This window comes from Meles meles, chromosome X, assembly GCF_922984935.1.
Source record: "Meles meles chromosome X, mMelMel3.1 paternal haplotype, whole genome shotgun sequence".
Taxonomy (NCBI): domain Eukaryota; kingdom Metazoa; phylum Chordata; class Mammalia; order Carnivora; family Mustelidae; genus Meles; species Meles meles.
This window is the reverse complement of record NC_060087.1, coordinates 42,287,553-42,302,562: the sequence shown is the minus strand read 5'-3', so window position 1 is coordinate 42,302,562 and position 15,010 is coordinate 42,287,553. Positions and strand designations below refer to the sequence as shown.

The 15,010-nt window shown below is 58.0% G+C and overlaps 2 protein-coding genes across 3 annotated transcripts in view; one reads left to right on the top strand and one right to left on the bottom strand.

The window, feature by feature from the left end:
- SYN1 (synapsin I) overlaps positions 1-15,010 on the top strand; it is a 46,606-nt gene that overhangs the window by 30,414 nt on the left and 1,182 nt on the right. For both annotated transcript variants that reach the window (XM_045995100.1, XM_045995099.1), the window contains exons 6-12: positions 10,350-10,412; positions 11,116-11,258; positions 11,357-11,431; positions 11,538-11,640; positions 12,736-12,882; positions 13,262-13,349; positions 13,450-14,035. In XM_045995100.1, the coding sequence (XP_045851056.1) occupies positions 10,350-10,412; positions 11,116-11,258; positions 11,357-11,431; positions 11,538-11,640; positions 12,736-12,882; positions 13,262-13,349; positions 13,450-14,035 (1,205 nt within the window). The remainder of the gene's footprint in view (positions 1-10,349; positions 10,413-11,115; positions 11,259-11,356; positions 11,432-11,537; positions 11,641-12,735; positions 12,883-13,261; positions 13,350-13,449; positions 14,036-15,010) is intronic.
- TIMP1 (TIMP metallopeptidase inhibitor 1) lies at positions 2,671-6,343 on the bottom strand. Its single transcript, XM_045995105.1, has 6 exons — positions 6,203-6,343; positions 5,286-5,414; positions 4,478-4,557; positions 4,195-4,321; positions 3,822-3,946; positions 2,671-2,944 (listed from the first exon to the last, which is right to left on the bottom strand). Exons 1-6 carry the CDS (start codon positions 6,336-6,338, stop codon positions 2,774-2,776), a joined length of 768 nt encoding a protein of 255 aa, XP_045851061.1. The 5' UTR covers positions 6,339-6,343; the 3' UTR covers positions 2,671-2,773.

Below are 15,010 nucleotides of genomic sequence, written 5' to 3'. Positions count from 1 at the left end.
ATAACGAATACTTGTAAGTGTTACGTATGACCTCATTTATTGCTCACACTGTCCCTGCGAGTTTGGCATTCTTTCTATCCCCATTTTACAGATGTGGAAACTGAGGCACAAAGAGGTCATGTGATTTCCTCAAGGACACAGGGCTTGTATAGGGGAAAGGGCAGGACTGGAATGCAAATGGCCTGGCTCCAGCCTTCACGTTCATGTTCTTAATCACTACACGTCGCCTGTCTAGAAACAAAGTCACTGTTAGTGATATTACCCATGAAGTTGTTATTTATGAGCGCTTTGTGTTTTGACCTGAAAAATATTCATGGGACGAGCACATGCATTAACCATCCTCCAACCCTAGCATGGACCTCAGAAGGATTCTGAGTAGGCACCTTGAGGCCCATTTTTTTCAGGGAGAATTATTGAGGCTCAGATGAGGGCCGGCCCCCCGGCCACCTGTTGAGCTGGGACCGCCCCCCCCAACTCCATGCTGCACACCTCGCAGGGCCGTCATCCCACATGCTTCCTCTCAGCCATCCGTCTGTCCTGAGCAGAGATTGACAGCCAGACACATGGAATGCTGGGGGTGGGGGGTTGTGACTCACTTTACTGGAGTAGATCTTCGAGAAGAGCGATGGAGAGAATGTAGGGACCCCAGGACGACAGAAATCCTGCCAGGGGCTCCTGCTTGGGGAGGTGGCCTTGGATGTTGTTCTGGCCTCCTCAGGGCCTGCTGGTCGGCCCGGCCTTGAAGCCCTGCCGTCTGGAACCAGGGCACCACCTGCTGGCGGACCAGACGGCGGGAGACTGGCCTCCACGCTGCTCGGCTCTGGCCTTTTCCGCTGCCTCGTCCTACCTCACCTTCCTCCCAGGGATTCCAGCCCAGCTAAGGATGGGCGCTGGGACCAGGGGACAAGAGGGGAAGAATGCAGGGAGCTGCTGCTAGGGTTTGGTGAACTGTTGGGAGCAGCTGAGCCCATAGCAATGAGGGCACCAAGGGTCCTTACAGTCACACGCATCAGCCAAGGGGCCATTTGCCCCTTCCAGTGGACGGGGTTCAGAGCCTGCCAAGGCATAACTGAGGTCTCAGTGTTGACACAGAAATTGTCAGTGCAGTGGTTGTCCCCTGAGCGGGCAGAGAATAGGGTGCAGAGAGCTGAAAATCTACCCATCCTGATTTAGGACATACATTGGGCCCTGGGGGGCATCTCCCAGGAGTGCAAGAGGGAGGGCCATAGAGGATCCAGGGGGCCACCTTGTTGACCCCAGAGCTCCCTGGAGGAGATCTGGCTTCTTGTTAGGAGCAGTGGGCAGTCCGATGGGAGGGAATTGGAAGAGGGAAGTGCACCGAAGAAGGTGCACTGGAGCCTTTTTGCAAGCAGGTTCAGATCAAGGGTGACGCTCAAGTGTGCACCAGTCTGAGGTTCTGGGTCCCAGGAGCCCACTTGAATCAGGATCTTTGGGGCGTAAGGGACAGAAGCCAGGGACTGGGAAGGGCCCCGCTGGGGAACAAGAAGGCCTGCGGAAGGGAATGTTTGGAGCATCTGTCACTCAGGATTTATGGGGGAAGATGAGCCAGAAAGGTGAGGCTTGGGTCTAGAGGCCCCAGTTTGGGTAAGACAATGTCTGTATGGGAGATAAATGGGCATTGAAGGCTGACATACCTGCCTGGTCTTGATTTTGAACCCTATCTGCACTTCACTGCTGTATTGCCTTCAGTGGTAGTCAAAGGAGTTAGGGGAGGGGCTCCTGCGTGGCGCAATCGGTAAGTGCCTGCCTTAGGCTCAGGTGATGATCCTGGGGTCCTGGGATCGAGCCCCGCCTCGCCTCGGGCTCCCTGCTAAGTGGGGAGTCTGCTTCTCCCTCTCCCTCTGCTCCTTCCTCACTGCTCCTGCTCTCTCTCTCTCTCAAATAAATAAATAAATATTAAAAGGGGGGAGTGAGGGAGAGGTAGGGGAAGGGGATGAAGGGCAGAGCTTGGGGATTTCCAGATCACAACTTCTCCTCATCCCTGCTATTCCTCAAACAGCCACCCTCCCGCAGGCCACGGATGGGGAGCCCCGGCTGCCCCTTCTTCCAGAGGCCCTGGCTGGGTCACATGGTGAGAGGGGACACCGGGGCGCTCTTGAGCGCCACCCCCCAGCTTTCCCCTTTCACTTAAGTCAGACTCACAGTACGAAACTTAAGGGTGGGGATGGAAATACCCATAGATGTGGAGGGAGCAGGGCTTCCTCCTGGATGACATCAGGACAGTGCCCAGGGGGAGAGAGCTGTTTGCCAATCAGTAAGACATTTGTCAATAAGCTTGGTGACTGGAGAGGGGCTTGTGAATAGAGGGGTCTGCCAGGGAGGTAGTGATTTGTCAGTAGCAGGATAATTTTCTAGAGAGCCCAGTGCAAACAGGGATCAGAAATTAGCCTGGTAAGCTGTTCTTAAGCATCGGGGAAAGCGAGATTATCTGGTACGTTATGGTGGGTAATGCAGGTGAAATGGCCATTGCTGGTGTGGCTGATCGCGGGTGCCGTTGCCGATGTGGAGAATGACTCCCAATACCTGAAATTTTAGGCGAAATACAGATTTCGCATCCCTCACCCCCCTCGGCCTTGGTCCCCTGGTGCTGCCACCAGGTTATCAGTGACATGGATTTGTTCCCAGACATGACACGGGGACACTGCCTGCTGGATGGTAGTTCTTTATTTCATTGTTTTGTGGGATGAAGACAGACAGGAGTGGGAAGTGGGGTGAACACTGTGCAGGCTCCGGCTTCTGGCGGGGGTGGGATCTAGGCCACCCGAGGCCGCAGGGACTGCCAGGTGCAGAGCCCAGGCTCTCTGGGCAGGCAGGCAAGCTGGCGGCTCTGGAAACCCTTGTCCGAGCCGGTGAGGAACTGGTCGGTCCACAAGCAATGAGTGTCACTCTGCAGCTTGCAGGGGAGGGATGAGCAGGCGAACACCTAGTGGAGGGAAGGGAGGCATGTCTCTGAGGGCTTCTCCCCCTGCCCCTACCTCCCCTACACAGCAGCACCTTCCCCTCCTCGGTTTTCAACACTGAGCTGCTAGGGAGACCTGGTGTTGCCCCACCTGGGGAGAGACTCGAGAACAGCCCCTCCCGCTGGAGGAACAGTCACTAGGCTTGGCCACAGTAATCCAGCCAACTGTGATCAGTTTCCTGGAATACCGGTTGGGGAACAGTCATGGGGGTGGGGGGGCGGTCAGGCAGGCTTCCAGGGGAACTATCCCGAAGGATAGGGAACAGCTGGCCCAGGGGTGGGGGGTGGGGACTTGGGAATAGGAAAGAGCCATGGGGCTCAGACACAGCCACTGGGATCAGAGGACTTTCAGGGCCATCGGGAGAAAGCCTTGGACAGTCAGAAGGGCAATGTAAAACACAACCCTGTGTGTGAGGCAGTCAGAGCAAGAATCGGAGGTGCTGGGGAAAAAAAGTCAGTGGGTTGGGGCATCAGCACTTTGGGATCTTGAAGAACATTCCAGGGAACCAAGAAACAATCCCGGGGTGTGGGGGGGGGGGGGTCAGGAATAGACAAGGGACTAGAAAATAGTCACAAGGGGGATTTAGAGGGAAAAGCAGCAGCCCGACAGTCCGGGGAATGGCGGGGTCCTCAGGAATCAGACACAGCTAAGAACAACCAGAATTTCCAGGGAACAGTGTCAGGTTCGGGGGAAGAGCAAGAGAGATCAGGGGCAGCCCTAGAGTTTGGGGAGCAGCCATACGGACAAGGAATGGCCAGAGGGAGCAAGAAACAAGCCACGGTTTGGAGGAAGAGCCCAAAGGGTCGCTCTCCAGGCGGCGGGCAGGGCCCAGGCACTCACCGTGCACTCCTCGCAGCCGGCGGCATAGGTCTTGGTGAAGCCCCGACGCTGAGCGCTACTCAGTCTGTTCCAGGGAGCCACGAAACTGCAGGTGTTGATCTGCAGGTGTCCATTCTGCAGGTTTCCTGGGTCGGGGGGCAACAGGCAGCAGCTGATTGGCTGGGCCGGGGGAGGGGGGCAGGACGGCGCCTGATTGGCGTCCCTGGCGCACAGACCCCGGCGGGGCAAAGCCCCGGCTTTTCTGATAGGCTGAGATCAGGGCGGTCCCCATATCAACTGGGACCAGCCCCTCGGAGCCTCGCCCCAACCCTGCTGCCGGGCAGCGTCGGAGGGACCGGCTGGCGTGGCACCGGGCGAGGGGGCGGGGCCTCACCAGCGATGAGAAACTCCTCGCTGCGGTTCTGGGACCTGTGGAAGTATCCGCAGACGCTCTCCAGGGCGGGGGTGTCGACGAACCGGATGTCAGAGGCATTCCCCAAGGCGCTGAAGCCTTTGAACATCTGTCAACAAGAGTCTGTCTTACTGACAGCCCTCCCACTCCACGCTCTTCCCTGAAGTCCTCTCTAGCATCCTGACATCACAGCTAACTTCCTGGGCTTTGACTTTGACGGGAAGGAAGATGTTAGGAAGTGCTGGGGAAAGGGCGGGAGGGATACCTTGGTCATCTTGATCTCATAACGCCGGTTTAAGTCGGTCTGGTTGACTTCTGCAGTCCCCACGAACTTGGCCCTGATGACTGCAGGAGGGAGCGAGGGGAAGACGAGTCAAATGGACTGCTTGAGCCAATAAAGTAAAATAATCACAGTCCTAACATTCGCGAAGCCCAGACTTCAGTAGGGATCGCGGGAATGCCAGCTGGCACGCCAAGGGATGTACACCCTGGGTAATCGATTAATCTCTATATTGAGTGACTACTCTTTGCCAGGAGCTGCTTTAAGCCTTTCTCATATACTCATCGTGTGTTCATTCGCTCCACAGATATTTCAGAGCACGCCGTGTGCCAGGCACTGTTCTGGGTGTTAGGAACACCACAGTGAACAGAAACCACAGAAGCCCCGCTCCCTTGTGAAGCTCACATTCTAGCCAGGAAGAGACTGAACACAAGTGAAATAAGCGTATGGAAGGCATTCAGTGTGTTGGGGAATTTTAGAGCTGGGATCAGGAGTACTAGGGGATGGGGGTTAAAATTTTGAACAGGGTAGTCGAGGAAGACCATCCTGACATCTGGGGCCGCCCCCACCCCAAGACCTTCGCAAAATGGTGTCCCAGGCAGAGGAAGCCGCCAGTGCAAAGGCCCTGGGGTGGGATTGGGCCTAGAGAAATCAAGGAAGCCTGAGGATGTGTCTAAAGCAGTCAGTGCAGGGCTGAGTGGGATTGCTCTAAAGGTAGGAGCCATTGTGAACCTTGCGGGATTGAGAGGAAACCAAAGCACGGAGTGTGTGGGACAGAGTGGGGTGCACTCACCGATCTGGGAGTTGCAGAAGGCTGTCTGCGGGTGCGGTGGGGCACAGGTACAGGCCCTGCTGGGGGCTGTCAGCCACAGCAATAACAGGATGCAGGAGGCCAGGGGTGCCAAGGGTGCCATGGTGGGTGCTGTGGGGTGGGGAGGAGTGGTCGGTGGTCCTCTGCCAATGTGTGCAGCCCCCCCTCCCACCCCCACGGCCAGCTTGGAAGGCAACTAAGCCACTGCACTCTGGGCTTGAGGGGTTGGAGGTGTGTGGAGATTTTAAGGAAGTTGGAGATTTGGGAGTTGAGAGCCCAGAGGAGCTGAGAGCTGTGGTGTTTGAGCGATTTCAGGGACTGGGTGAGTGGGGAGGACATGAGATTGTGGGATTTAAAGAATAAGGGGGCAGAGGGGTTGCAGGATTTAGGGATGCTGGAAAGTTGTAAGGTCGAGAAGCTGGGATGAGGAATTTGGAGTTTGGGGAGCTGGAGGAGTTTGGGGTTTCAGGGTTGTGCATATTAAGATGGGGGAATGGAGAGAAGCTCAGGAATGGGGAGGACATTGGGGGTTGAGGGAGTTTGGGGACTTAAGGGGGCGGGGTGCCTGAAGGGTTTGGGAGCAGAGAAAGTTGTGGAGTTGGGGATTTAGGAGTCTGGAGTGTTGAGGGGAGCGAAATTTAGGGGAGCTGGTGGCCTGGAAGGCAGCTGTGATATTAGGGGCTCATGGGTTCGGAGGAGTCGGGGGTAGATGTTGGGGTTCCAAGGAGTTTGGAGCGTGGGGATCCGGGGAGCCGTTCCAGCACCCTCCCGCCCTCCTCCCATTGACCAGCCCAGGATCCCAGAACCTGCCGGCCAGCCAGGCTGAGCGGCCAGGGGTCTGGCAGGAAAGCTCCAGCCCGGCTCCAGGCCCCGCGGGGCTGCCCAGGGCCCCAGCCTACCTCTGGTGTATCTCTCAGGGGTGCTGGGTCTGCGGCGATGGCGGCAGGGCCTGAGCAGCGGGGGATAAATGTCCACGCGAGGGGCGGGGGTGGGAGCGGTGCGGAAACCACAGGCCTCCAGGCTTCCTGGATGCATTACTCATCCGCCCACCCTCGGTGGAGGCCAAGGGGCGGGCCGAGGGCTGCCGAAAAGGAGATGCACCCTCCTCCTCTCCCTCCCTCTGGGCCTCGCCCTGGCCACCCACCCCCATCTCCACATCAGTCACCGCTCTTCCAGGCAGCCTCTGTGCAGGGCTTAGAGGTAGAACTAGCCCCCCTCCCAAGGCAATTCCCTAAAGTCTCCAAACTCTCTCCAAAGTCTACCCAGTCCCCCGCCCAGCTCCCCATGGCTGAAGCCCCAGTGAGTTCATCCCTTTAATAAACATTGCTTGTGCACCTACTGTGTGCTGAGCACACGCCGCCGAAGTCCCTCTCCTGGGGGATCTGACAGTCTGGTGAAGGGCAAGCAAGGCAGAGGGGAAACAAATGGAGTAGAAGCAGGGAAGAGAGATAAGGCCCGTGCGTGGAAGAGGAATACAAGGTGGGACAACTGAGGCACGGAGGGCTTAAGTGACTTAGCCAAGATCACTGCTAGTAAGTGGCAGAACTGGAATTTGAACTCAGGTGGCCTGAAGCTGGAGCCTGGATCTTAACCCCTCTAAAAAACACAGGCAGGGACTCCTGGCTGGCTCAGACTATTGATCTTGGGGTTGTGAGTTCCAGCCCCACATTGGGTGTGGAGATTACTTAAAATAAAATCTTTAAGAAAAACAAGCAAACAAACACAAAGACAAACGATCAGCATTTATAGAGCACCAGTTGTGTACCAGGCACTCAGCATAACTTTTCTCACTGAAAACTCACACTAAAACCTCTGAGATGGGTACCGGTATTATTCCCATTTTATAGATGAGGAAATAGGAGCATAGAGGGATTGGAGAACTTTCCCAGGATCACAGGACACGGCTGGGATTTGAACCCAGACTAACCGGTGCTAGGCTCTCACCCGAGGCGTGGCACAGCCCTGGCAAGTGGGGAACGTGCCAGTGAATTAGTGAGCATTGGGGTTGGGGGGGGTAGTTCACTGGTGGGGAAAGAGGGCAGTGAGTCAGGAGAAAACAGATCCCCTCCCATCCTGCCCTGCCCCTTCCCCACCAACCCTCCCACACCTCTGGGGGGGGGGCGGTGAGGCAATCCCTGCCCACCAGCTTCCAGATGCTGCCTGAATCTTCACTGGGGTCCTGGGAAAGGGCTCTAAGTGCTCATTAACGTCCTTTGTTAGTCAGGGAAGGCAGACCAATAATAATAGTGATGGGAGCGATGCCGGCAGCCGCTTACTGAACACTGCGCGCTGTGCCCTATATTCTTTGTATAAATTCTCCCATTTGGTCTTCATTGCCCCCTTGCTCCTGAAGCTTGCGGAACTCAGGGAGGTAAGCTCAGCCAGCACCACCACCACCAGCTGTTATGGGTATTAAACCCGGCTCTAAAATCTCGGTGAGTGCTTTGATCCCAGCTGCCTCCTTGTTAACCAATGCTGGCAGCCCCTCCCCGCACCCCCCCCCCGTGCTGATAACGGCGCCCTGAGCTTGTTGAGGATGGAGGAGGCTTCCTGTGCGCTAGATAGTGCACTAAGCACTTTCCCTGAAATAACTAATCTCTTCCTCCCAACTTCCCCGGTAGGCACAGACTTGCGTCTCTCCCTAGGCAGATGAGGAAAATGAGACACACCAAGGGGTCAAGGGCCACCAACCAAGGAATGAGGATGAAGAAATGACCCTGATGGGGGGGAAGGGAAGTAAACCAGGAATTTGGAGAAGCCAGTTGTGAAAGTGGGGAGGGAGAGTGAATGAGGCAGGGGCTGAGTAAGTCAGCGCTTGGCTGGAGGGAGCTGTGCAGGAAGGGAAAGCCCCTCACGGACGCTGCTCCCCAAGGCCGGCTCTGACTCCCCAGCCTGAGTCAGCCCCAAGTCGGGCTGCATGTCTACACGTGAGGGGTTCTGGGCATCTGGTTTGTAGTGTGCGCTTTGAAACCGGAGGGGCATCAAGGAGGGGTATCCAGCTGTGTGGTCCCCGGGGGGAGCCCGATGGGTGGTGGAGGGGGACCGTGGGGCCAGCCGGGTGTGCAGAGCAGACGCCCCACCATTGCCCACAGCATGCCAAGTGCTTTGGGCCTCCGTTGTGCCCCTTGTACAGACCAGGAAACTGAGGCCCAGAGAAGGTTCAGCGACCCGCCTGGGGCTGCCATGTGGCCCGAGGAGGAGGAGAGGCTGAGAGTCAAAACGCAAGGCTCTTCGGGGGAATCCTAGAGAGCAAAGCTCCCTGCCCTCCTGCACACATGGGCCAGCGCAATCGCGCACTGACACCCGACACCTGGGGCTGTGTTCAGGCTCAAGTCCAGCGCAAACAGGGAATGCTTATGAAAAGAGGGGTCTAGAAACCTGGGGGATTGGCGGTGGGGGGGGGGGTGCGTGTGCACTAATGCGGAGCTCTCCTGTGTCCCTGCCTCCAAGAACTGCGTGTGTGCCTTTAGGTGGCGTGTGCCCCTCTGCGTGGTGCAAGCGTGCTCTGTGTCGCTTTGGGGAGTTGCCCGTCTGCCTCTGCAGAGCCGGTCGAGGTTGCTCGTGTAATTGTGGACGTGGTGTTCGGCTCTGAGCTGTGTGTGCGCTGGAGCCTTGCGTCAAGCGCCGCCTCTGCGTTGTCACCCTGGAACGCTAACTAGAGGATCCCTGTAACCCCTGTCCCAACACCGTGCTTCTCAGGGCCCCGTCATGACGCCAGTCATTTGGGAAATGAGGAAGGTGGGGGTGCAGGGAGAGAGGGTGAGGCCTGAAGGTCAATCGGTCACCCTGAGCCTGCGGGCTTCCTGTGCCTGTCGGGAACTGGGAACCGCCACCACCGCCCCCAGCAGCCCCTCCGGGAAAGCCATCTCTCGGAGAGAGAGGGCGAGGGGGCGGTGGTGCAGGGGCCCAACCTGGGGGCGCCCGGCCCCGCCCCCTTTCCCCAGCCAGGGTCGCAGGGCACTCGGGGTACCCCCACACCCGAATGCGTGTGTGTGTGTGTGTCTCCGTTTGTATGGGTAGCAAGGCATGTTGTGTATGTGTGTGTGTCCCTAGATGTACGTTTTGCTCCCCGGGGGCGTGGTGTGGGTGGTTATGTGACTACCTAGAAAGGTGGGTATCTCTATAGGAGGCATGGGTCCTGTTCGTTGTGCGGATGCCTGGGAGTGTTGCGTGTGTGTCTGTGAGTGTTGAGTATGTGCCCGGTTGTGTCATGTGTGCCTATCAGTTGTGTGTGTCTCTGCTGCGTTCTGACGGTTGTCTCTGTATTGCATGGGTAATCCTCCGTGCTGTGTGTCCCTCTGTCTGGTAGGTTTGGGTGAGAGGAAAGGGGCTGCGCGCGCGCGGGTATGGGTGTGTGTGTGTGTGTGTCTGTGTGTGTGTGTGTGTGTGTCTGCTGCTGGGCAAGGAGGCTGGCCGGGAGCCCCTGCCCCAAAGTGCGAGCACCCGGCTGGCTGAAAGACTATGTGGATATCTGTAGCCAGAGAGCAGAGTGTTCCCAGAGCCTGTATTGGTTCTGGGTCTTTCCATCTTGCGGGTGTTGACATGTGTGGGAATCTCTAGGTTTGGTTGTGTAGGTCTGAGTTCTGAGGGTTTGCGTGCAGGTCTGTAGGTTGCGTCTGTGTATGACTGACACTCACACACGAGGCCTGGCTCAGGGGTCTGGTTACTGTGTGCTCACCACCACACCCCCGTGCACGCACACGCACATGCTCACTTCTCTATCATCCATTCACTGTCAAAACAAACTTTCCCTTTTCCGGAAAAGTCCCCCACCCCTATCCCATGCCTCTGCCCGGGAAAGCAGAGGCGGGATGTCTGGCACTTGGGGGTAGTGGAGGGAGGGATGGGCAGGCAGGGCTCAGAGTTCGATTCTGGGCTCAGAGACGCTGTGTGACACCCCTGCTGCTGGCTGTCTCTGACTCGCCTCTTCTGGGAAGTGGCTCCTGATGTGGCTCCCACTAAATGGGCTTCTCTCAGCACCATCCCCCACCCCTGGCGATTGGACCCCCAGCCCTGACCACGCTCTGCCTCCCCCCCCCCAACCAGCTCAGCAGCACGACGTACCCTGTGGTGGTGAAGATGGGGCACGCACACTCCGGGATGGGCAAGGTGAGTCCCCAGATGGGACGTGTGTGTGTGTGTGTGTGTGTGTGTATGGTGCACACTCCTGGCATCGTGCTTATGTGTGTATGTGTATATTACATAGTCAATGCACCCCAGTCATTCCGTACGCTTGTGTGTCCTGGGGCATCTTTATCGATGTGTATTGTTTCCCTTGCATTCTTAGGTTATGGTGGCCCAGTCTTCTGTCAGACATTCGACCAGTTCTGTGTGTCCTGTTCTTTTGTTCGTGCATCCTGCTTCGTGCCTCTGTGTATGCATGCCTCTGGGTTGAACACACAGCATGTGATCTTTCATGTTCAAGGGTCTTAAGGTCCTGCATGCTTTCCATCCCCCTGACCCTGGCACTGTGTATGTAGGAAACGGACTTGGGATGTGTATGTTCGTGTCTGTGCTTCTGTGTGCTTTCCTGTTGTATGAACCACTGACTTTGGGTCTGGGCACTCCCATGCACAGCTTTACTGAGATAAAAGTCACCGCCCATAACACTTACCCACTTAAAGTGGACAGTTCAATCGTTTTCAGTATGTTTCAAGTCGCATCTCCCCACCTGCGTGTCCGTTGCGTCCATGTGAAAACTCTGTACTCAGCTCCCCAGGCCGTTGGCGTGCACGCCCCCACCCAGAGGCCTCCCCACGGCCCATGGCTGCCCTGTCCTCAGCAGGCCCCGATCCCCACCCTGCCCCCACAGGTCAAGGTGGACAACCAGCACGACTTCCAGGACATCGCCAGCGTTGTAGCGCTGACCAAGACATATGCCACCGCCGAGCCCTTCATTGATGCCAAATATGATGTGCGCGTCCAGAAGATCGGGCAGAACTACAAAGCCTACATGTGAGTGAAGAGACCAGGGCCGGGATCAGGGTCCCCTGCCCTGGGCAGCTCAGGCTCCCTTGAGCTTCTGTCCTCTCTCCTCTTGCCCCCCACCCCAGGAGGACGTCAGTGTCAGGAAACTGGAAGACCAACACCGGCTCCGCGATGCTCGAGCAGATTGCCATGTCTGACAGGTAGGGGTGGCTCAGGCCTGGCTGGAGGGCAGGTTGGGGGAGGGGGGTAAGCGTGGCGCGCCCCAAACCAGGCGCTGACAGGCTGCCTTGCTCCCCATCTCGGCAGGTACAAGCTGTGGGTGGATACTTGCTCAGAGATTTTTGGGGGACTGGACATCTGCGCAGTGGAAGCACTGCACGGCAAGGATGGAAGGGATCACATCATTGAGGTGGGAGCACCCGGAAAGTGGTGGGGGTACAGAGGGAGCGGGGGGGGGGGCGGTGGTGCATGGCAGCCACTGAACCCTGCAGCTCTCCATGGCCCAGCAGGGGGCTACCAAAGCCCTCTGCAAACTGTAAAACACCTTATGAAGTAGGAAATGCCACGTGAACAGCAAAGTGCCTTATAAAACTATTTTTTAAAAAAAAAGGAGCTCTGTAAACTGGGAGGGAGGTCCCTGTTATCGGAGCAAAGCACTTCCGACATGCCAGAGTTCTTCATAGACAGCTGTGCCTCTGGGAAACAGTAAAGCCATTTATGAACTCTAAAGCACCTTGAAAAGTGGAGGGCTTGGTAAACGGTTGGTGGCACTTTATTCGTGGTAAGGCATTTTGTAAACAGTGGTGCCCTTGCAAAGCACTTTCCAAAGTCTAAACACACCATGTAACCCCTAGTCCCTTGAAAAGGACAGCGGCTTTGTAAACTGTAAAGCATCGTATAAGCCACAGAGTTCTTCATGAATGACCAAGCACCGAGCATGCTGTAAGACAGGGGTTGGTAAAGGTTTTCTGTCAAGGGCCAGACAGCGCACATTTCAGGCTTTGTGGGCTGTATGTTTTCTGTTGCAGCCACTCTGCAAAAGCAGCTGAAGTCAGTACGTTAAAAGAAAGAAAGAGGAAAAAAGGCACAGCTGTGTTCCTCTAAAACTGTATGGACATAGAAATTTAAACTTCATATATTTTCACGCGGCATGGAATCTTCTTGTGTTTTTTTTTCCCCCAACAATTAAAAAATGTAAAACCCAACCCTTAGCTTGCAGGGGTCATCCCCAAACGTGGGGGGTTGGGGGCAGATTTGGCCCCACACCCCACGGGCCTGATCGTGGAATTCTACTCTGCGCTGTAGGCCCCCCACCCCCCTTCCTGAGCTGTAAGTTACCTTGTGAACAACAGGCCTTCCTTACACTGCAAAACTGATGTCTCTCAGCCTGAATCTGCTTCCTTGGCAGCAGCCCATGCCTTTTAAAACAGAAGGCGCTTTGTCACTGTCACCCTCCCAGGGACCTGCCGCCTCTCTCCTCACTGGACCCCATTTCCTTCCCCAGGTGGTGGGCTCCTCCATGCCGCTCATCGGGGACCACCAAGATGAAGACAAGCAGCTCATCGTCGAGCTGGTGGTCAACAAGATGGCCCAGGCCCTGCCCAGGCAGCGGCAGCGGGATGCCTCCCCTGGCCGGGGGTCCCACAGCCAGGTCAGGCCCCCAGTGCTGGGCGAGGGCCAGGCTGGCCCGAGGAGGCTGGTAGCGGGCCGGCCAGCCCTGGGTAACGTCACCACAGAGCTAATCAGCAGCAGGCAGAGGGCACAGCCATGACCCATGTGTGGCGGCAATGACCAGTGGTTTTAAAACATGATAAAACAGCCGTTATCCTGATTCCCCCCACCATGAGTGCCTCCCAGCCACTCCCTGAGAACTAGCCCCCACCCCAACACACACAGCCCCACATCCCCTCAGCTCAGCCACAGACGTGGCAACACCCAGCGCAGGGGGAGCCCGTGTCATTTTGATTGGCCGAGGCTCAGGCTGGCCGGTAACTATTTTGAACCTCTCCTGCTCTGCTCCTCTGCCGCAGACTCCGTCCCCAGGGGCCCTGCCCTTGGGCCGCCAGACCTCCCAGCAGCCCTCGGGGCCTCCGGCTCAGCAACGACCCCCACCACAGGGTAAGTGAGGGACCAGCTTCCGGGGCCCCTATGGGACTGGCAACCAACGCCCCCCCCCCCCGCCGACGCCTCTCACGTGTGCACTTTTTCTGTCCCTCAGGTGGCCCTCCACAGCCGGGCCCAGGCCCCCAACGCCAGGGACCCCCGTTGCAGCAGCGCCCACCCCCACAGGGCCAGCAGCACCTTTCGGGCCTCGGACCCCCAGCTGGCAGCCCCCTGCCCCAGCGCCTACCAAGTCCCACATCAGCACCCCAGCAGCCTGCGTCCCAGGCCCCACCACTGACCCAGGGTCAAGGCCGCCAATCCCGGCCGGTGGCAGGAGGCCCTGGGGCACCTCCAGCAGCCCGCCCCCCTGCCTCCCCATCTCCCCAGCGCCAGGCGGGACCCCCACAGGCTACCCGTCAGACATCTATCTCTGGTCAGGCTCCTCCAAAGGCCTCGGGGGCCCCGCCGAGCGGTCAGCAGCGCCAGGGCCCACCCCAGAAACCCCCGGGCCCTGCCGGCCCCACACGCCAGGCCAGCCAGGCGGGTCCCATGCCCCGCACTGGGCCACCCACAACGCAGCAGCCGCGGCCCAGTGGCCCGGGACCTGCTGGACGACCCACCAAGCCACAGCTGGCCCAGAAACCCAGCCAGGACGTGCCACCACCCGCCACTGCCGGGGGACCCCCGCACCCCCAGCTCAAGTAAGAGGACCCCACGGCAGCCCTCGCCTTGCTGCTCACAAAACAGGCTCCCGAACCAGGAGAGTGGCCCCAGCTCCCAGGCTCCTCGGACCCAAGTCCCATACAGGGAGTCCCAAGACTTCCATCTCCAGTCTGAGCAGAACCCTCCTCCGAGCGATCCACCCCCCAACCTCGCCCCAGTTCCTGGGGGCTCCTGCCCTCCATCCCAGAGATTCGTTCCAGAATTCCAGAGAAACTTGTTTTTCTTTCTGTCCTCCAAGTAGGCCCCTGGGAAAGCCCCCTCTCCCAGCCCCTCTAGGCCCAACCCAGGCGCCTTGCTGACCCTCCCTGAGTATCTCCCTGCCCAGCAGATCTTCCTCCCCGCCCGTCTGGAGCATTCCCAGCAAAACGCACCCTTCTCCTGCCCAAACAGACTCCTCCCAGGCAAACCCCCAAACTCCTCCCGGCCCCATTCACAGTCCTCCCATCACTTCGTGCTCTTCCCAGCTGCGCTCATGCTTTCCCTAGGCTCCTTTCCGGGCCATCTCAGTCTCCCCCCAAATCATCACACCGTCCTCTCTACCTCTTCTGGTCCACTCCAGACCTCCCCTGCACCTTAGCTCGAAAGTCCTCCGTGACACACATGACCACTCCCCTAAGGGGGACCCCCACCCCCCACCAGCCTGTCCTGTGTGCAAACCCCACTGCCCTCCCTCCGGGACTCCTCACCCAGATTGGAAATCTCCCCACCCATCTTCACCTGCCACTCCTCCCAGTCCAGCCTAGAATGTGGAGGTGGTTCAGTCCAGGACTCTGCCCACTAAGCCCCGACTTCCCCCTAGACGCAAGTCCTCCCAGCCTGGCCCAGGGCTCCCCCACTCCACCTGAGGATCCATCAGGGTCCAAGCCTGTGATGGTGGTGGTGGGGGGCGGGTCACAGGCACAGCCCCAGGACTAGAGGGGCAGGGCTGGGCCGGGCCTGGGGTAACATTGTGT

Bases quoted from the DNA above. Each gene is read 5' to 3' on its own strand.
- TIMP1 (XM_045995105.1), bottom strand. From the start codon at position 6,338: ATGCATCCAGGAAGCCTGGAGGCCTGTGGTTTCCGCACCGCTCCCACC. The intron at 5,415-6,202 runs GTAGGCTGGGGC...CCCACCCCACAG, and splicing joins CCCTGAGAGATACACCAGAG to CACCCACCATGGCACCCTTG. The intron at 4,322-4,477 runs GTATCCCTCCCG...TCTTGTTGACAG, and splicing joins ATGAGATCAAGATGACCAAG to ATGTTCAAAGGCTTCAGCGC.